The following is a 22,539-nucleotide window of genomic DNA, read 5'->3' as shown; positions in this document are numbered from 1 at the left end:
TTTGAGTCGTTCTTACCTGCAGGTGTGAACAAACTACAGTTAAATCCAAACTTTAATAATAACATACATAAAAAGTTATGGTATTGGTTATCGATATCAGTATCGGCTTACAAAAAAAATGATCGTGCATCTCTAATTTTCATAGTTGGTTACTGGTTGTTAAAATGGTTGTTCCCCTTCAAAAGTTCAAATTGGTATCAAATTTACATGCAGACAATCTCGAGTGGACAAAAAAAAATGATGCTCAAATTCAACCCGTTCAAACAGAAGCATCCCAGACTGGAATAAAAGCTATGTAGGATTATTACCTATCTATTTATCACTGCTTATGCAAAATTTAAAATGATTTGAGCATGTCCTGTGGCGTTTGCAACTTCAAAGGACCATGTGGTGTGTTACAACCGAGACTGTGATGCATGTTGGTGTGTGGAGACGACAACAACAATATTGTTTGTTGCCCCATTTGGTTTCATGAAACGATGCACTGTGGATAGAAAATAATGCGAAATTTGTATTATGTACATATTCTTACATGAGACAAAAAAGGCAGTGATTTTTGGCAGGGATGGAGTCAATCACAGCTTTTGTCGCAAGTCAACGGTAAAATACTAGGGAGGGACAGCAGAACATCTTGAGACAAAAGTTACTGTTACTTCCTTAATACTGAAGTTAGGGAAGTGAGTTAGTAAATGCTGCAAAAGTAAAGTAGTGGGGTAAATACTTTGGGATTGCTCGGACTGAATAGTGATAAACAAAACGTCCAACTACACGGTGAATGATTTATAATTTATAATTCATTAGATTACATTAGGGCCACATGGTGGTCTAGTGGTTAGCATGTTGGCCACACAATTAGGAGACCGGGAAGACCTGGATTCGAATCTCCGTTGGGCATTTGTGTGTGGAGTTTGCATGTTCTCCCCGTGCGTGCGTGGGTTTTCTCCGGGTACTCCGGTTTCCTCCCACATTCCAAAAACATGCACGTTAGGTTAATTGGCGACTCTAAATTGTCCATAGGTATGAATGTGAGCGTGAATGGTTGTTTGTCTATATGTGCCCTGCCATTGGCTGGCAACCAGTCCAGGGTGTACCCCCGCCTGTCACCTGAAGTCAGCTGGGATAGGCTCCAGCATACCCCTGCGACCCTACTGAGGATAAGCGGTATAGAAAATGGATGAATGGATTACATTACATTACATTATAGAGGCTATCCATTCTTACTTCACTAAATAAAATTCAATTAAGAATGCGATTGTGCCTCTTGGATGCTATTCTCACTCACTGTATCTACCGACTTTATTGTTGTTGTCTACTTATCACTAACAAAATGATACAAAAACAAAGTTTTGTTGTTAAAAGCAGCAGCAGTTTGATCTGTTTATACCAACGGGGGATGTTGTCAGGCGCCATGTCATGCAATAAATGCTATCGGTTATCAGAGTCATCAAAACGTGTGTTTTGCCGTGCAGGACTTGATAAAGGGAAAAGTTATTCTTGTCATCCGAAAATTATTTTTAAAAAATGTCACCATGTCACGGCTCAATCTCCCACCGTTCCTGGCTCCGACATCCGCCCACACGCTCGGAACAGATGTCGCAGCAAGTTTTCCATGATCTGCCGTAGCCAATAGTCTTGTCCTCTTTTTTTCTTAAACTTCATCAAGTGGTTAAGAAAATACTGACTCCTTGAAGTTGCCACAAACGCACAAATTGAGGCGATGTTGACTCCTGTAAAAACACACGGCAAAGCGTGTGATGTGGTGCTTTTGAGCATGCGCATCACATCCCGGACGCTTTGCTTTCACATTGACAAGTCACTTTTTTTTTTTTTGGAATGTGAACGACCACGTAAAAGATTGTATTTTAACAAAATATTTGATTTGGGCATCATACTCAGCAGTGTGAACGTAGCCATAGTTTATGTGTGTTAACCTTTTCTTTTAGTGCATGTAAACGTAGTGAATCACATCAAGTCCAATCAGATCCCTTGCGAGGATCATGAATGGAATATCCCAGGGTAACATCTGCTGGCCTCGCCCTTTACACGCCGCCTGACAAGCTTCCATAATCCCCCGTGAATAATCCCCGAGGTTTTCAGGAGACATGACATTTGTTAAGAAAGTTGAAGCACAAGCAAAAGCTCCACACTCTCGTGAGCTGCCGTCACAAATGCGCGCATTTCAATTTTACACTTCTTAAGGGATAACAACATTGATGCAAGAAAAGACGGCTTATGTCTTCCAGGAACATTCCTCAAGTGCTTCTTTTTTTTTTAATTCAAGGACTGGATGACTTTTACAACATCCCAGCAAATAACCCGCTGTTAGGACAATGCAATAAAATGGGCACTCCCTTTCCCTGCAAAAGAATCTGGCCCCGTCATAGGACTTGCTCTTTTCGGTTGCTGGAATTTGTGTGTGTGTCTGCCGGAGGAATTCCCACTCCGAGGTTGTGAGAGGATAAAGGTGTCGTGTTTCCACGGAGCTTCAATCTTTTCCTCTCTTCACCTAATTAAATCCTTCAGAGAGGTGAGCGGATCCCCTCTGGAAAAGCACAATTAATTACCAGAAAGCAAACACACAAATGCAGCCCCTCATTTGGCCTCCATATCTTTTTTTCTTTCCCAGAGTTAAAGTAGAGGAGTCATTTGTGAGCTTCTTGTCAGCGGCGACCACGACGGCAACTCTCCTAGCTTCTCATTTGTTCCTGACAGAATGATGGTCGTCTTTGCACAAAGTGTCTGGAGCGGTGCGCTCAGGCCTGGTGCCAAGGGACCGTCTGAAATTTCACACAGCCACGCTGGGCTTGTGGTGGAGTGCCACTTGTGGGCTGTCTCTACTTGTGTACGGAGGACGGGATAGAGACAAGAAGTCAAAAGTTTATGGCCACTTTCTCATTCAATAGGATGTAAAAGTGTCTCCAAACTTTTGCTGGTACTGAGCATACATACAGTGTGTACTTTTGAAACTTTGTACAAACAGTGTACGAAGGTCAAACGGCAGCTGGCTATGTGGAGATGCTGCAGAGGGCATCACTCATGACTGAAGGTGTGTGCGTTGGTAATGACTGGCTTTTTCAACAGGACAACGCAGCACTTCACAATGCCTGCCTGTCAAGGAACTTCTTTCCAGAGGAGTAACCTCACTCTTTTGGACCATCCTGCGTGTTCCCCTGATGTAAATCCAATTGAGAACATTTGGGGATGGATGGCAAGGGAAGTTTACAAAAATGGACATCAGTTCCATTGAGGGCATCAGTGGATGCTCTCCGTGAAGCCATCTTCACCACCTGGAGCAACATTCCCACGAGCCTCCTGGAAACGCTGGCATCAAGCATGAACAAACAATTATTGAGGTGATTAACAAGAATGGCGAAGCTACTCATTACTGATTCCTTTTTTGAACATTTGGTTTCTACTTTAAAGGGTTTGTTTTTTGTTTTTTTTTTAGCTATAGTCTTTTGATCAGTTGATGAAGAGCCTATTTCACTTTAATGGTTATTTGCAATAAATTGCTTACTGAAAATATTCTCTGTCTCACTTCCATTTCCTCCCTTTTGCATTTTGAATTGCTTTAAGTTAGCTAGAAAATTCCTTCTTACAAAAAACAGTGTGTGATGAATTACAGCTGGAACAGTTTGTTCCAGCAGAAGATAGTCTGCCCGGAGGAATCTGACGTTTCCTGTAACGCGGGCAACAGGTGTGTGAGAGTGTTTCAGACGTGTGCTTCAGAGCGCAAGTTCAAATGGGTTGAGAGGCGATCACATGATGAAGTCCTGCAGCTATCTCTGTCACGGTATGTATTTTGAGAGGGTTGAACAGGTTTACGCGGCGGGGATAACTCAGACGACATTTAATAAAAAGTGTGGGGGCTTTGAAACACGGTAATTTACAACGCAATTGGCCGCATTTTAAGAAAAAAACAAAGTGTTCACGCTCATCAAATCTATTTCCACATGAAAACCTCTGCCTAGAATTCATCCACATCTGCACAAAACTACCCAGCTGTGCACGCTAGAGCTCCTCCGGCTATGCAAGTCCACAAAGGCAGTGCACCCAGCCCTGAAAAAAAAGCATTAAAAATTACCTCCGTCTCGGTCGTGCCAGTTTGCCCGACTGCTGGCTGGCGAGCTGGGTGATGAGTAGAAGTCGGGTCCAGTAGGGCTGGTGTCCATATTCTCCTCCATATTAACTGTTTTGGGTCTTTTGCTGTGGGATTTGGACACAAAGGTGCAGTTCAGCAACACATTTGAGAACACAACCTTCACTGTCAAAAGAGCCGTGCTGTCCCCTCTTCCACTAACGAAAAATAGTCTGCCGCCGTAAAACATAACACAACTTCTAAACTTTTTATTCTTTATTTTACCTGTTACAATAACAGAATAGCAGTTTGCATGTGTAAGCCGACTTTGAAGTAAATCATACACTAAACTATGCATGCCTTTTTGACTCTTTTTTTTTTGTATTCATAGTCATCTTACCGCAGGGGTGCACACTCAAGAAGCCGCCTGCAGGTTGAGGTCTATAGACGTGAATGTGACACAACTTTTAACTGACAAATTAGAAAGTTTTTTCAAGTTTCAAGCAACAAAATATTAAAAAAAATAAAATAATATATAAAGAAAAATTCAATGAATAACCGTTATTCTTTTTGTTTTGTTTTTTTCTTTTGTCAAAGCCAAAGGGAGCCACAAAAAGGAGGCTGCCAAAAATGCATCACACTTTACACGTTAGGTTGCAATATGCCTCTTAGTGGCTGTGAGCAGCATAGGGGATGACAACAGAGCCATGACGTCAATGCTTTATCAACATTTGTTGCATTTCTGTCCGAAGAGGATGCTATCATTAAACTAAAATACCAAAAATGCATCACAATTTACGTGTTAGTTTGCAAAATATCCCCCTGATTGGTCATGACATCACTGTTCTCTCCTACTATTTCATCCAATATTTGTGATTGCAATACATTTTAGCTTGCCGAAGTTGCAGCTCCCTCAGAAACTGAATGTAAATTCAGAGGATACTGTCGAACTAAAATGCCAAAAAAGACACAAATCGTGGACAAAAACGTGTCACAACGTCCAGTGGTGCGAAGAAGTGTTACCCTCGTCCTTTTTTTTTTTTTTTTGCATGTTTGTCACACTTAAATGTTTTAGGTCATCAATGACATCACAACTGAACACAAAATGCAGTTTTTAAATTACACTTTTTCATTTTATGAAACCTACCTCTGTGAAAAGGTGATTGCCCACCCCCGTTAAAACATAACATAACTTAGATTAATTGAGCTCTATCAGTCTAGAAAAGGTTATCAAGAAATTTCTAAATCTTTGGGACTCCAGCGAACCACAGTGAGAGCCATTATCCACAAATGGTGAAAACATGGATCAGTGGTGAACCTTCCCAGGAGTGGCCGCCCAACCAAAATGACCCCAAGAGCGCAGCGACGACTCATCCATGAGGTCACAAAAGACCCCACAACAACATCCAAAAAACATCAGGCCACTTGCCTCAGTTAAGGTCAGTGTTCATGACTCCATAAGAAAGACACTGGGTAAAAATGACCTGCATGGCAGAGTTCCAAGATCAAAACCACTGCTGAATAAAAAGAACATTACTGTAAGGCTTGTCTCAATTTTGTCAGAAAACCTCTTGAAGACCTTTGGGAAAATACTGTGGTCTGACAAGACAAAAGTTGAACTTTCTGGAAGGTGTGTGTCCCATTACATCTGGTGTAAAAATAACGCTGCATTTCAGAAAAAGAACATCATACCAATAGTAAAATATGGTGGTGGTAGTGTGATGGTCTGGGGCTGTTTTGCTGCTTCAGGGCCTGGAAGACTTGCTGTAATAAATGGAACTTTGAATTCTGCTGTCGACCAAATAATCCTGTAGGAGAATGTCTGGTCATATGTTAGTGACCTCAAGTTGAAACCAACTTGGGTTCTGCAGCAGGACAATGATCCAAAACACACCAGCAAGTCCACCTCTGAATGGCTGAAAAAAACAAAATGAAGACTTTGGAGTGGCCTAGTCAAAGTCCTGACCTGAATCCTATTGAGATGCTGTAGTATGACCTTAAAAAGGTGCTTCATGCTGGAAAACCCTCCAATGTGGCTGAATGACAACAATTCTGCAAAGATGAGAGGGCCAACATTCCTCCACAGTGCTGTAAGAGACTCATTACAAGTTATTAAAAATGCTTGACTACAGTTGTTGCTGCTAAGGGTGGCCCAACCAGTTATTAGATTTAGGGGGCAATCACTTTTTCACACAGGGCCATGTAGGTTTGGATTTTTTTCTCACTTAATAATAAATAGTGTCATTTAAAAACTGCATTTTGTGTTCAGTTGTGTTGTCATTGACTAATATTGAAATTTGTTTGATGATCTGAAACATTTAAGTGTGACAAACATGCAAAAAGAAGAAATCAAACACTTTTTCACACCACTGTACATATTACACAGCCAATATGCCCCCCAGTGACATTGAGCAATATAAGGGACAACATCAAAGCATTGTGATGTGTCAAGTGTGTTTTTATGCCCTCATTCTTGTTCCAGGAAATAGTGTTTGAAGTATAGGGCGGCATCATAATAAAATAAAAATAATACAATAAAATGAACAACGCTAGTATTTTTTCTTTGAAGTGTTTGGATCCACTGAGCAATGCTGCTGCTGCAACACAACAAAAGTGCCAACCTTCCAGGTGGGGAGGACAGGGAGCGGTGCATCCCCACACTGGAGTTCAGGTCGTGATAGTAGGGTTGTCCGGGCATGTCCGCCATGGAGAAGTTCACCGCTGCACCGTGCGTAATGGGCACTGCAGAGAGAGAAAAAGAAGTGGAGTTGGTCAGATAGAAAGCCCAGCAAGCAGCAGATTGTCCTTCCTTGCAACGGGAAACACACAATTAATTGCATAATTGCATGAGTGGTCATTATTGACGCTTTAGAGGCCCTGAGCATCAAATTAAAAGCTCCTCTTTGACCACTATAGTGATTCTGCTGAGCCCTCTGATTAAAAAGTCACTGCTTCCCACACTTATGACTGCAGGCACCTGAAGCTTTTCTGCACTATGCTATACAGTCCTAAAGATGCTGTCCGCTTTGGTTGAATACTGCATTGGGGGCGCTAACCCTCAAAAACTGTCTATTCCGCCCATTTCCTGTTCCGACATTGCATTTACATGAATAGCAGAGAGCGTTGAGTGAAAGCCATGAATGCCAATCCTCTTATTCGGGGGTGAAACATTGGTGTTCTTATATAGTTTGGTTGAAAAAAGTGCAGTTTGGAGCTGAAGAGGGACAGCACCCTTAAATATTATTGAATATTATTATTTGCTGAAGTAAATATTATTTCTTAGTTTGTTTTTCCACCTCTACCGTAAAGGTGAGTGATAACATTTCAGTGAACAAAAGGACCCCTCTCTTTGTTGTGTGGCCTCCAGCTCAAGCAGTCGGTTTGGAGCCGATGAGAGGATGGAGTGTGTGGCGCCGTCTGTTGTGGTCTGAGGTTCACCACTGGCGTGATCCCGCCACCAGCCGCCGCCCTGGCAGCTCCACTGCAGTGCTGGCAGGGGCCCACGACCCACTCAGCTATTCGCTAAACCGAGCCATCTATGGAGGAATGCATCCAGCCTGAGGACGCTCCATGCAAAGACCATTGTTGTTTTTGTATACTTCATTTCTTAGCTGCTCGCTGCTCCTGCTGCCAGTCAAAACATGGACTTTACAATATGTGGATATTTCACCTCATTCCTTTAATGAGGAAAATGTTTTTTTTGTTACCACGGCGACCACCAGTACCACTGACTTACTGTTCTATGTTACTCCTGGACCTGCCTGGACTATTTTACAGCTCAGCGTAGTGTGCACTGTTGTTGCACACGTAAATGAAAAGAAAAAAAACTATATTTTACATCGACAAACTGTGTTTTGCACACATAATCACTGTCTAGGCTTCTTATTCTGCCAAAAAGTGGAAATCCAACAGCTTGCTTTAAATAATATATTTCCAGAATTAATGTTATGTTGGATAAGCAAAATGGCTGAAGACAGAGGCGTCCGCATCAAGTTTACCGATTCTCAGAACTATGAATGAAAACATGCGGAATTATGTACTTAACGAAAAAGTGTGAAATAAATCTAGATATGTCTTATATTTGAGACATATATTTTATGTCTTAGACTGTCTTTGATAGCTCTTCAAACCTCTGGCATTCGCTCAGTGAGCTTCATGAGGTAGTCCCCTGAAATGGTTTTCACTTCACAGGTGTGCCTTGTCAGGGTTACTTGGTGTAATTTCTTGCATTATAAATGGCGTTGGGACCACGGGGTTGTATGGTGTGTGTCCTAACGTTTGCCTGTAGTGTATTTAGAAAAAACGGTGTGCTTTGTGTTATTGTCAAAGCAAATAGTTATTAGTATTCAAGTGATATCTTGTGACAGTTAACATTTTAACATATTTTTTCTTCTAACATGTCTAATTTTATGCTTAGAATACGCTCCATTAAAAAAAAAAAAAAAAAAAACTACAAGCTACAAATGAAAGACAAAAGTGCCAGCTAAGAAAAAATATTTTTTTTGGTGAAAAATATTCATTTTGGAGCTTGATTTAAGATATTTATCTTCCACTTTTTGCAGTGTGGCATAAATAAATGACAATTTAGGAGCGTAAGAAGAGCCATGGATCGAGCCAAACTCTTTAGCAACAACAAAAAAAACCCACACTTTTGCAACACAAACGTAACATTTTAAAGGGAAAAATGTGTGTACAAAACATGAGTGTCCTGGTTCCAACTGTATGCACGTCGGCCTTGAACCCTCTCGCCCATGGACCTCTACGAACGTCTCAACAGCCCAGCCGGTCTGAGCGAGGGGGAGTCATATCTTGCCGGCGGAGTGGGCGACAACTCCCGTGCGTCCGTCAACCTTTTAAAAATTCCTGCTCAGCTTTAGCGCGTCGGTGGAGCGGGCCATCTGGACAGAGTGGCTAATAAAAGGCTAACAACCTGATGTTTGGAACATACATGTACAGTTTATTGTGGAAGATAACTCTTCTACTCCGGAACCGTTGCACGCAAAAGGGTGAAAATTTGGCAAAACATTCACCCCTACAATGTTGCCTGTGCTATTATTTTTCAGACCAATACACCACGTGGTGACGCTGTTATCAAACCCCATAGATCAGACTCACTTGAAATTTCTCACACAGCTCAACCATACACCCGCTTAGGGTGTTTAACTGAATTACCCGGGAATTTGATATTATTTAGGGTACTGACAAACACATATGCGTAAAATTTGAGCAAGGTTGGTTGAAAAACATCTTTGCAACTTAGCAACTAATTGCCCATAAGTTCTTGACCATTTGTCTCCAAATTCAAAGACGTTGACGATATACAGCATGCATTGCATGGATGCTAGCATGTATTTCAAACAGTGACATGCAGTGAGGTTCATGGCTGGTGAGGCACACCCTCCTTTGAAAGGATAACAAGAAAAGAAGAGAATGATTCACTTTGGTTCAAAATATTGTTTTCAAATACTTCTTAGTCCCAATTAAATATCTTTTATAAACCTTTTATTTGTATATGAAGTATATGCACCCTACCTTCTGACACTTTGTTCTAAAAGTCTCACCCCCTTCTGTTGAGCCAGGGTATACAGTCCTCCATCTTGGGAGTTAAATTCCTTCATTCATTCAGCAGAGTATATCGATACGGTATCTTTAATGCATTTGACTTGTCAGTGTTTTTCAATAAAGGCACTGTTTTTTTCCTCTGTGTGGACGGATGGCAGCGACAAGCACCTTTCAGATCGTGCACACGCCCGCCCCTGCAGCACCTCAGTGTATTGCATGTTTCTGTCCGATTACTTATTGTCCTTGCCTGACCGCACGTCACCGCTTACAAATTATATTGACCACAACCCGTAGGGGGTGCCACAAATGTCTATGGAATGGCTTTTGTGATTACTTAGCACAAGATGGCGGAGGCAGCTGAGATCAAATGTGTTCCATCTAGTCTTCCTCAATCCAAAATATCTGACAGCTAGCTAAAGATAGTATATCGGAGACGAGTTGAATTTAGCGTAGACCCACTCCCCCCACCCGTTCTCTTTAATCCGGGCCTGAAGTCAACAAGCTGTTTCTTAGTGGAGGGTGATTGAGGTAATCGCAGGTAAACAGCGCCTGCGGATGTCCTCTGCTATAGGAGGTGTTGGATTCCTGGAGGAGCAGTGTCAAAAGTGGACGTGTCTCTACAGATAGCGTGTTACAGTCTTCACTCACACTCTCACACACACACATACAGGAGTGTTGCAAAGTGGACTGGCCCGACTGGATTGACCGGGTCAACAGATCTTCAGTGACACGCATCTCTCCACACATGTTGCATTCTTACAAATCAAATAATTGGATACTGACGACATTCCGCTGCATTTCAATTACCGCCTTTTGTATGTGTGTATGTGTGTGTGTGTGTGTGTGTGTGTGTGTGTAACTGACATTGTTATACCTGTCAAGGCAGGTAAACGTACACCCTTCCACATTCTTTCGAACACATGGACGTTGGTGTCCATGTTGTTTCCAGCCCAGTGCCGTGTTGAAGAACACATCTGTGACTCACACTAGCGAGCACAAACAAACTAACAAACTTACTTCTGGACACTCGCACCAGCTCTGCAACACTGAAGACTCCCGACTTGATGAAGCTGTCCTCCAAATAGACTGTCGATGGAAGCACAGTGAGATGTTGCTGAGCATTACTCCTGCAGCGCAAATCCATTTCATTCAGCTTTACAGTTAGGAAGTGTATTCATTCTCAATAACACAACAACAGGAAGCTCCTGTCATATTGAGGATCTTTGACTAGCATTTTTGCAGTGGCTTCTTAAAAACAGCAAGAGATTTGATTGTTATTCGGTATATAATATCACTGCAAGACTAGGACTAACAAAGTCATGAATAAAGCACAAAACCCACGCATTGAAAAAGAAACAACATGTTTATGCTACACTACATTAGATTATACTAGATTAGATCTGATTGGATGCATCTTTATTGATCCCTAGTAAAGGTTACAGTAGTTAGTGTAATATCAAATAATATATCTTGTTAATGAACTGTTATTTTAACAACTACAACATGCCAGGAGGCAATAAAAAAGAACCCCGACCCCACTTTGGGCACTCTACTTCAAAAAATGCTTGTCAAAGATCCTCTGCGTAAGAGGAACGACTGTTACAGAACACTAAAGTGGGTGAGGTGAAGGTTGCTATGGCAACCACATATGCCAGCTCCCTATCCAAAATGGCATTAAAACTGTTATTTGAAGGTGCAATGACATGATGTCGTGCATTTAAGTCGACTATCTTAACTCAATCACAAGCCTGACAGATCATGTATTTCAAGGCGCGTTAGTTAACACCTGACGCATTCTACAGCACACACACTTCCTGGCCGTGGCGGCCACGCTCATCGCTGGCTGTCAGTCACGTACGACGAGCGGTGAGATTATTCACGCTCAAATGAATCAAAACGAATGTGGCCGGCTTTGAAGCGGCGCCAGGAGCGCCTGGCCTGTGCCAGAAAGACAGCCAGCAGCTCGGCTGGCATCGACGAGGCCCCGACGCTCCAAGTGAGCCAACGGCGTAGCGGCCTCCCAAGCCTGAGTCACTGGCTGGCTGGCATATTTGCCTTGGCACCGGCGTCAGCAGAACCTGCTCTTGGAGGTAGAACGCTAATTATACTTGTCTAACTATTTTCATTCCATCACCGTGACGACACAAGCAGGAAACTGTCGGGGAATATAAAGTCCCCCTCAGCTCTCAAGTGTCCTTCATGGAGTTTTTTTTTTTTTCAGGACAATTCAAATTTTATTACCAATAAAATTTTTATTCCTACACAGTCCGTGCAATTTTAAAAAGTGCGACCTCAGCTTGTGGATGTCAGCAGTGATTTTAAGTTGCTATTATCTTTACACCAGATGTGTCACTTTGACTTACATACTTGCTATTGATGGGGCCTCTTTTTTTATTACACTTAAAAATGGCCATTTAGCCCGCCGGCCTGTGTTTTCTTGTCGCTTGACTGCAGATCAACACATTTTAAAGCAGATAAATCCCCGGGGGCAGGGGGCATATGTTGTGTATGTGCAGGGAATTAACTGTGGAGGAACAAAGGCCCAGTGAAGTGTAGGAAAGATGACTGGTACTCCACATACCTGGAAGAGGGTTCTTGCCTTGCTCATTGTTACTGGGACTTCCTGACTGCTGTGAGTCTGCAAGAACATTGAGAGAGGGAAAGGGGGTGGGGGGTTAGTCGTGCTTGAACAGCTTGACAATACGAAAACATAATCATTTGCTTTAAAGCATTCACTGTTATTACAGCTCCCTGCTCTTTTTAAGGATCCACTGCCGAAATGACAGTCAAAGACCCCCTCTACAGACAGGAAAACCCTGAAACTTCTGCAAAAATACTAGTCAAAGATCCTCTATATCACAACAGCACTCTGGACCTTCTTTAAATCCACTAGTTAAATATCATCATTGCTCTTTGTTTGTTTTCTTACGTTTTCTTCGTTTTAAAAGTGATAAATGCATGAATGTTAATGCACAATTTGGTGCTGATCCATCGTAGCATTGTTTGGCCTTGGCAGAGGTCTGCGGTTCTGATTACTCTTAGTTCCAACTCCTTCCCGGAGGCCAGAATCTTTTTCTTATTTTGCAGTCAAGAGTGTTTGCATTAGCATTTTAAAAAGAAAGCTCTTTGTGGAATCGTGCTGCAGTCAGTGCAAGGTACATGTCCAGAACAAAACACAATCAGGAGAGGAGGAGGCAGAGGAAATACAGTAAGCATCGGTGGAATTCTTTCCACTGGTTCCAATGTGTGAGAGCTTTGCTATTTACCTCAAAGCCTCTGTGAGAGGGGAATTTCTCATCTGTCAGCAGTTCCTGCTCTGCTTCAGCAGCGACAAAGGGCGTTACCACGTTTTGCATCGCGTAACACATAAATATCAGCTTTCAATTAAGACTGGATACAAGCGTGTTACACAAAGTTTGCCCCAAACATCCAGCGAGGTAAAAATCACAGAAGCGAGAGACGATGAATTCAGACACGCTCGCCTTGCAACAACACTCCTTTTCCTGCCTGGCGCTCTCACGGGCTGCGTTAAAGGCAGCGCAACTGGAGGGAAGTAAAAAGGTTGAGAGATTTATGCATTTCTTCATTCCTCTCTCTCTAATAGTCTCCTGTTCTTTCATGGACTGCCTTGGATCAAATTTGACTAATAGAGAGTGCAACAAAAACAGAACATTCTTGGGTGCAGAAAAACAATGACAATTTGGAAGGGAAATAGAACATCGGGAAAAAAATTAAATGGATGCAAACATGTACAGTATGGTTTATTAAAGGTCCCTTATGGACACCAAACTTGAGAAAAATCAATCTTCAATCAATAATCTCCAGAACAGGTGTAGGCTTTGCTACACATCTTAAAATAAAGCTCTGTCAACAATCCGTCAGTCAGCCACAGACGTGGGCCGTGTAAGTTTGGACATTTAGTTTTTCTTTAGCGAATAGGTTAACCTAGCATGATGTTGCTGTTAAAAAGTGACTGTAACAGCACTGTAGCGCACACAGCCGTGCTACTGTTGCTAATGTCTGTCTCGCTCCTTAATGTCACATTGCTCTATGTGATAGATGGCATTTATTACATTGGACAAGTGCAGAGGTACAGTGTGTACGTAAAAAGTGCTTCTTGGAGACACACACCCTAGACAAACAGCTCATTAGTATTAAAGATGCAGACACACAAAAACATGTGCTCCAAATCGGATTTACTAAAAGCACTTTTAAACTGTCGAAATTGCAGCACCAAGGCTAGATTTTAGACAACACGCTTCCAATACACTATTATGGCATCAGATTTATTTTTTTAAAAATACGCTAGTATGGGACCTTTAAATGCTTCCTCAATATGGAAAAACAAAAGCTCAATATTAAAAGTAGACAATCATTATGCTCCCAGGCTCCCCCTACTGGTGTGAAGTGTTATTCCCTTTGTAACCACGTTGCTGTATCCAAATCAGCCAGGTAACGGTAGTGAGACTCCACTAACGATATCGGTTCAAATCACAGTGACCATCTAGGTTGTTCTTATCATCATAAACAGCTTTTGTCATTTAGTGGCGGGTTCGATTGCGGCGGTGGAGAATTTTGGTGCAGCATGGGTGGGTCCGCTGCATGACAAAAAAAAAAAAAAAAAGAAGAGCAGATGGTGGAGGCAATTAGAGATCCCAGGCAGCATCATCCAGCAGGAGGCCCCCACTGCAGCACCGGGAGACGCCACCTGGATGACTCAAGGTGGGACACCAGCATATGGCACATCTGCCGGGCTCACACTGCAGCCGGAAACACCTCCTCTATTGCGTTACATCTCACCTTTGACCTTCGTAGGAGATGCCGTGTATTGTTTCAGCTCTTTTAAAAAAAAAAAAAGCCTTTCAATGCATTGAAAATGCTGTGATAACGGTGAGGTGTGTTCAAATGTGTACAGAAGCCTGACCAATCCCATAGTATTCAAATAAATAGTAGGCTAACCTGTAAATAAACAGTTGCGGTGGAAAAGGCTGGTCTTTGCCCTGGGAGCTTGGCGCACACACACGCACGCACGCACACACACACACACACACACAGACGGCGATGTTCCAGAAACAACATTTCTTGGCACCCTTGGCTCCTGCCACTTGTTTAAATAAACAACCGTGAAGGAAGTGAAAATACAGTATGAATGCCATTATCTCCTGTTGCTCAACAGAAAGCAAACAAAGTTTTAAAAAAAGAGAAAAAAAAGTTGTGATCAGAGAGGCTTGTGGGTATTTTGGATGTGTGCACAAGTTGTTACACCTTCTGGTTGAGCGGGATACTTATCATACCACAGTAATGATTAGGCCAATTAGGGCTTAATGGAAACAGAAATGTGGCTCTAACCTAGCTTGTGTGGTTCCTCCACACCCAACTTGCCTGGATTTTATAATCACTAAAACACTCGCACACACTCCCCCTGACCTACCCACTCATTTTTTTGGCATCATTCTGTTTCCATTAAAGTACACACACACACACACACACACACACATCAAATTAGCCACATAGTTTAGGGAACTTTTTTTCCTTTTCCCTTGACAGCGGCGGTCCATGTTCCTAACCCGCAAACACTTGCAGACATGTACAGATATCCTCCACACACACAAAAGAAGTGCGCACGCGCAACACGCACACAACAGATGCATACCGCTGTCGACATTTCAGGAGGAGAAGCCTGCCTGGCAGCCATTTTATGCTGAGCGGGGTTCTGTGCACATGTATAGCACTGTGGCTGCCAGAGGCCTGGGTCCCGAGCCAAGATGTATTTCAGCAGCCGAGCGGAGGGAAGGCAGGGTACGGGGGGGAGGGGAAGGGGTGGACTTCCCAACAGAAGTCGGGAGCCAGTAAGAGGGCCAGAAAATATCTGGCTAATTACGCGGCTCCGATGTGTAATGTTTCCACAATACAGCTGCTCCCGAGTAAATATTTGATGTAGCCCCGGCACACTTTCTGCGCTCCTCACTTTTGCTTTCCCCCGCTCCTCCGCTCGGGCCCTCCTCACCTGGAAATGTGTGTGCAGGTCATGCAAGTCTTGACGGTGCTCTTAAATGACTCCACATGCATGCGTGTGTGCGTGTGTGTGTGTGTACGATGTCCTCCTGCTTTCTATCTCTCGCAGCCCCGCAGGATGATCTCATGTTTCTCGGAGAGCTTCCAGCCGAACCTGTTCTCTTCTCTAAATCTTCCTCTTTCTTCATCTCATACAATCACTCCATCCTTTCTCTGCTCAGCAGGTAATTCTCTCATAAATGGAATTCTCAAATAATATAAAACATACAAATAAATAACATTGAAATGATACAGTATATTGGACCGCACGGAGGGCGAGTGGTTGGCCGCACAGCCAGGAGATCGAGGCTTCACCTTGGCACTACCGCTAGCCACGATATTTGTTTACGTGGTGGACTATGACTATTTATACTTCCTGTCCCTGACTTAATATGTACCATGTGGAAACTCAGAGCACCCCTGCACCATACTGAAAAGTCCAATTAGGAATACGTATACTGTTCCACCCCTACTTTTAAAATGTCTATCTGCGTTGGCGGTCTTCCCTCGTTTGCCACCAATTCCTTCCCTCTCTCTCTCTGCGTGTGTCTTTATCTCTTTGTCTATCTCTTGCTTCTCGCCCTCCCCGCCGCTTTGTTGTCTAAACAAAGTGGCCTTTATCGGGATGAGCCGCAACCCAAACAAAAGATCCGGGCAAAGGAACCTTCCCCTCTGCAGAAGAGGAGACCGTCATATCGTGCCAGCCATTGTGTGCCAGGCCTGCCAACTGGCGATGCCAACCCCCACCCTCTCTGTCGCATAGACATCTGAGTGCCAAACAACCCCGCCTCCCTACCCCATGCAGACTCGTGTGGCATTCAATGGCAACCCGACCTGCCCGAAAAGGGGTATTTTTTCCATGACTGTATGTATTTGGTTGTGTAAGTAATTCTTCTACTCCTAAACCGCTGCACACAAAAGAAGGAAAATATGTCCCTGTGTCTATTGTGCTCCTTGCGCTTTTATTTTTCTGACACCACACGGTGCTGCCGTGATTAAACCCCATAAGTCAGACTTGAAATTTCTCACACAGCTCAACCATACACCCACTGTACAACTTTAGGGCGTTTAGCTGAGTCACCATGAAATTTAGTACACACCTTTCGGGGACTGATACGCACACGGATGTCAAATTTGACCATGAAAAAAATGGCTGCTTTCGAGCAAAATGCCTTAGCAACCTAGCAACTAATTGCCCATAAATCGTGATTATAAAACGTTGTTTTAAATGTATGCTAGCATGTCTTCCATAGCATTTAGACCACAACCCGTGGGGGACACCATTCTTATTTAGCCACAGCGGTAGTCATAACTGATAAAAAAAAAAAAGTACACTAACTTTAAAGTGATTGTCATAACTGGAAGGAGTTATTGTCTTAAAGGGCATACCTGATCCTCCAGACAGCTAAACCTATCAAATGACCACCAATGGAGAATCCAATGAAGCGGGATGAATGCCTTATACACGTATCTTTTGTGTGAGAGATACACAAAAGAGACTGCACTCGTGCACACACACTGTGCAACCCGAATGACACTCTGCAGACGGCATTCATGCGCTCAACTCTCATACATGTTAAAACACGCGTGCTTGACGTCTATGTGCGGTGCCCCACGGCGAGCGACACTGACAAAAAAAAAACTGCATACAACACAACATGACATCTCATCTGTCCTGTAAAAAAATTAAGCAGCCCCCCCCCAAAACCCCCCCCGCGTGTCTGTCATTTTCTCATAAGGTGGTCTTTCCTGTCGCTTTATTTCATCTGCTACATCCATCCATTGTTCACTTTTCTCTCAAACAATTAATGTAGCCTGATTGGTTTTAAAGACAGAGTAAGGAAAAGTCCCTCCCAGTCTGCCCCTACAGTTGTTTTATTTAATTTAAGTAAAATTAGTGCATGCATCGTGGCAAAGATAAACTTCATTAACATCATTTGATGATTTTTTGTGCAACAAACAAACTTTTCAAACAACAGAAACATTCATTTATTTTCTATTCCATTTGTCCTTAGTGTCGCGGGGGCATGCTGGAGCCTATCCCTACTAACTTTGGCCGAGAGGCTGGATACACCCTGGACTGGTCGCCAGCCAATTGCAGGGCAGATATAAACCATTCACAGACCATAACAACCATTCACACTCACATTCACGCGTAAGGACACTAGGGTCGCGGGTATGTTGGAGCCCATCCTAGCTGACTTTGGGCGAGAGGCGGGGTACAGCCAATCGCAAGTTTTTATTATGATTTTTTTTTTTTTAAATAAACATCAAAGAACAGTTGGACAGCTCCGACATCAATAAACAAAGACGTAGATTAGACAAAAAAGCGAGCTGGCATTGTTCAACTACAAGTGTAGAGATGTGTATTTTCTTGGTTTACAACATTTGCAAACGACTGCAACGTTATAAACTTAGTTTGAATTGCAACACTGACTATTTGATTGAGGCTTTTTGAGCATATGCATTTCATGAGGACGCAGCACCGGCGGTCTCATCATCATTCACAAACGCCGCCGTCACCCACGTCTGGTCTGTGAGAAAGCGAGAAGTTCACATCTGTGCTTAAAACAATAGCGGTCCTCAATGGCGGAGCTGGACAAACAATTAGCTTTGTCGCTGTGTAATTGACTGGCAGGGCTGGCTGGCATTTACATTGGCCCGCTGTTGCCACCCTGCCATTCAGTGGCGCGGGGGCCACAAAGAATGGGTCCATACAGGAGGTTGGGAGGTTGGCGGCGTGAAGACACCGCTTTCTTTCTCCAGTGTGGCAAACCTCCAAAACGGAGGAAGGAGAGAAAGTGACGAGACTTCGGGTTTAATTATGCATGCGTGTATTCTCGTTCATTGTAGTGGTGGGAAGGGGTTAGCCAGGGAGGGGGGGCTTGTGATGGGAGGGTTGGGGGTAGACAGAGCAATGACCAATGGCATTCCGCAGTGGTATCCCTCCTCCTGGCGTGCACACAAACACACAAGGAGCAGTCTGGGAGCGAGCCGCCATAGGCTAATGAGGTGACACTCACCGTCTGGAGGCTAGCCAAAACAGTCCATTAACTCCTAGCCACTAGTTAAGAGGAGAAGGAGCAAGGTGGCTGTGGGGAGGAGTAAAGAGGAGTGCGGCGCTAGAAAGAAAAAAAAGGGAGGAGAAGGAGGGGCCTTTCAGGATGTGAGGGTGGGGGGTATTTCTGCAGTTTTGTAGTTGTGAATAAAGCAGCGGGGAGGGGCGTGGGGAGGTTGGTGTGCGCCCGTGCACGAGCGTTCACTGTCGGCGATTATGCTGCATTCCTTTAGGAGAACTCTGATGAAGAGGAGGGTTGGGCAGTAGACGAGCACAAGAGACCAGGACAAGGCAGATAGAGACCCCCCCCCATCTAACCCTCCCTCCCCCCAGTCGGGCAGACAGACCTTTGACAGAGGAGCTCTGTGAGTCGCCCTTTTCATCTCCTCAACCCCCCTATACAGTCGGATAATTATGAGACAAATGCTGCGGACCCCCGCTGCTTGAGTGGCAACGGGCACGGGAGGCCGGGAACACAGAGAGGGTTCAAACCTGCACGTCCCGACTGGTCCGCAGGGAGGGCCGGGAAAGGATGTGCTGCTGCGTTTTAAGGGGGTCTGGGAAATTCCCTGCAGTCTCCCCAAGGAGGAGCTGAAAGTTCAGGACGGTGCGAGACAGGCTTAACGGGTGTTAGGATTTGGCCTGTAGGCTTTTTCAAAAATGATTTACAAAAGCAACTATTTGCACTCCTCCCACCTACTATTGTGATACTCTACTAATATTTGCTTATTTAAAGTCTCACATTATACTAATTAAGTCTAAGAAATGCCCCACGAGTGTTTGAGATGCTGGATGTGGTGCAGGAATATAGACAGCTTTAAAGTGCTTGGAATGTCAATAGCTTTAATGCTAATGCACTGTGTTTGTCCACCTTTAAGAAATGGCGGTCAGTGATGGTCCGCTCCAGCCCGGTGTGCGTTAAAAAGGTAAAAAGTGGAGGAAGACAAAATCCACGCTCCATATATTTGAACAAGAATGGACCACATAGTTTTCTTATGTCCACACTCAACTGAAAAGACAAACACACAAGCTGCTTTGAGGCTGACATCTGAACATCACCAGTCAGGCCGCCACGTTTATGTGTGTGTGCGTGTGCGTGTGCGTGTGCGTGTGTATGCGCCAGTGATGTCAGCGATTGTCACCACTTGTGACGGCGCCAGGCGTTGCAGCCAAGAGGAGTTTCCCACTGGCAGAGCAGCACGCTGAAGGCGAGGAGACCGCATGGGTGCGCCCTCCTCCGGGGCCCGAAAAAAAATGGCCTCTATCCAGCTGGGCAAGAGGCCACCGAGGATGCCTGCCATCCCATCCCTGCTGCCCCCTCACAAACACACAAACAGGACACCTTGGAGTGAGAGGAATGATGCGATCGTCACATCTAAGAGCACAACTTGGCGGGAAACACATAAAGAAAACAAAGCGTGCACTCAGTCAGATGATATTTGCTGGCAAGACGGCCTCCCTTGGAAATGGGACATGGGGTGGAAATGGGGGGGCTCAACCACAGAGTTTAATGTGTCATTACGAGCATGAAAACAGATGAGTGACATTGCCAACAGATGTTACTTCTGCCATTACAGTGAAGCTGCAGGTGTACATATAAGAAGGCCTCTGCTGTAGCATGTTGCCGCATCAGCACTTTCTCAAGCTGTCATGTGGACATGCATCACGGCGCGGAGGCTAAAAGTGCTTTGAATACATTTTTATGTCACTGTGTCAAAAACTCTGCTTGCGCAACACACCTTCTGGGAAGGTGTGGGTCAGTCCTAATCATGCTCACACCTTTCTAGACTTCCAATGGCGCCATAATGACTCGGAGAATGCAGCGTTTTCGCTCGCCTGCCAATAAAAAGCATCCCCCCCTTTCACTGTTAATGAGCTTGCCCAGAATCAAAACTGGCTATAGATGGAACAGAAGTGAAGAGGAGAGGTCCATTTGTCATAAAACAGGTTCTCACATAACTCCAGTGGGGAGTTGGGGGGGTGGAGCGGCTGTGCCCGTCACAAGGTCATGTCGCTGGCAACCATCCAGACGCTGAGAAGCTCCTCATGTACCATCCAATCCTGCTGGCAGCAGACGTCTTTGGTCTTTGTGCTTGTTGGTCCCAGATGTGCGGCAGAGGTGGAAAACACGCTTGTGGGGGGTTGTGAGCGGGGGGACGGCCAACACCATGCCCCTTACCACACACCAAACCACATGAGCAGCGCACGACACCTTCCCAGATATAACAACATGCAGGTTTAAACAGCATCTGTATGATTTATAAAACCACACCAAAGCACACACTAAGACAATGATTGCATTCGTCCAGAGTGTCACACTCTCACATGTCTGTGCCACACGGGAAGCTTTCCAAGTTGTATAGGTGACAGCATTATTTAAGTGGATGATTTATTGTGAAGTCATTAAACCTAACCTAACTTGTTTGTTGATTGGCGTAGAGCATGTAAGTTCCAGACTGTTGCGCGCACCTGAAAATTAGCCACACTCACCGCATTTAAAAAAAAACAAAATGTGTACATTTATCAAACTTTGTTAGATCAACTTCAAAACGTGATATTAGCGCCCACGTCACTACTTCGTGAATCTGCACTCTAAGCATCATGGGAAATGCAGTTCTTTTAGCCGCATGATAGTTTAAGCTGCAGAGTTCAAAGCATGAGGGAAAAAAGTAGCGGACTATGACTGGAGTTGATTTGTAATGATTTATTTTGTTGAGACAAAACAAATACAAAATAAATATGGCACTTGTTCTTTAACTTACATTGCTTATTGCAGTATTTGACTTCTTTTTCACAGACAGTGCTCACAGTTAAAAAGAAGCACAACGTGTTCATTCATTGCACGTGTTGTCACCTGACATTAGTGCAAAGAAGTGCTTCTCAATTATTTCCTGTCATGCTCCCTCTGGGGGACAGAAATCTGTTCGCAAGCCCTCCCCCGATTTGAAATACTACTGAGGAACTGATAATATCTATTTATTTATCTGTACTGTCCAGACTGAACTCAAAACTCAAACCAGCGAAATGCAACAAAATGGAGAGCAGTGAAGCATGCCAGCTTATTCAAGAGCCAAATTGCATGCTGAGTACAACAAATTCAAACATGTTAGCAGGTCTGCACTAATATTGAAAGTCTTCCTCCCCCGACGGTTCCCACGACCCCCTGGGGGGCTCGCCCCACTATTTGAGAAGCACTGGTGTTAAGGGAATAGGTGCTGCCAATTTCGGTGTTGGTTGATATCGACACCAGTAATGACATGCTGGACAATATCACAACATTGCTCCCTCAGTCTATGTAATTAATTTCATTAATTAAAGAATCACTGTTTCATGGTTGACTGCGGACTATTATCAGTATTAAAAAAAAGCATATCTAAGCAAATTGTATGTATTTTTTGCCCACATTAATCATTTTCAAGCATAAAAATGGTAAGTGAACTAAAATACAGTATAAGCCATTAAGACCATCAAATTGTGACTGTAGTGACCAAAATAGTAAATAGTCTTCCACCTCCAAGGTATTCAAAGCACTTTGACACTGCTAGCACATTTACTGACAGATGACGCAGCATCAGGGGGTTCAGTATCTTGCCCAAGGACACTTCGACATGATCACGGGACGACGGAGGATCGAACCCGCAACCACCGAAGACCCAAACTTGAACAACCCGCTTTTATTGCAGGTTTAAATGATCTCACAGCAGGCACGATAACAATAACAATAACGATAACCATAATAGCACGGATTACTGTTGCAGCCATAGCCCACATCAAGCTAAAACTCAAC

At 43.9% G+C, this 22,539-nt stretch overlaps 1 protein-coding gene across 6 annotated transcripts in view; it reads right to left on the bottom strand.

Annotated features, from left to right (window-relative positions):
• The window catches only part of LOC129194715 (nuclear factor 1 B-type-like), a 71,062-nt gene that overhangs the window by 19,228 nt on the left and 29,295 nt on the right, over positions 1-22,539 (bottom strand). For all 6 annotated transcript variants that reach the window (XM_054800018.1, XM_054800019.1, XM_054800017.1 and 3 more), the window contains exons 3-6: positions 12,222-12,278; positions 10,658-10,726; positions 6,700-6,820; positions 4,085-4,206 (exon numbers count right to left, since the gene is read on the bottom strand). In XM_054800018.1, coding sequence (XP_054655993.1) covers positions 4,085-4,206; positions 6,700-6,820; positions 10,658-10,726; positions 12,222-12,278 — 369 coding nt within the window. The remainder of the gene's footprint in view (positions 1-4,084; positions 4,207-6,699; positions 6,821-10,657; positions 10,727-12,221; positions 12,279-22,539) is intronic.

This window comes from Dunckerocampus dactyliophorus, chromosome 15 (assembly GCF_027744805.1).
Source record: "Dunckerocampus dactyliophorus isolate RoL2022-P2 chromosome 15, RoL_Ddac_1.1, whole genome shotgun sequence".
Taxonomy (NCBI): Eukaryota; Metazoa; Chordata; class Actinopteri; order Syngnathiformes; family Syngnathidae; genus Dunckerocampus; species Dunckerocampus dactyliophorus.
Note: the sequence above shows the minus strand (reverse complement) of the source record. Positions and strands in the feature narration are given on the sequence as shown.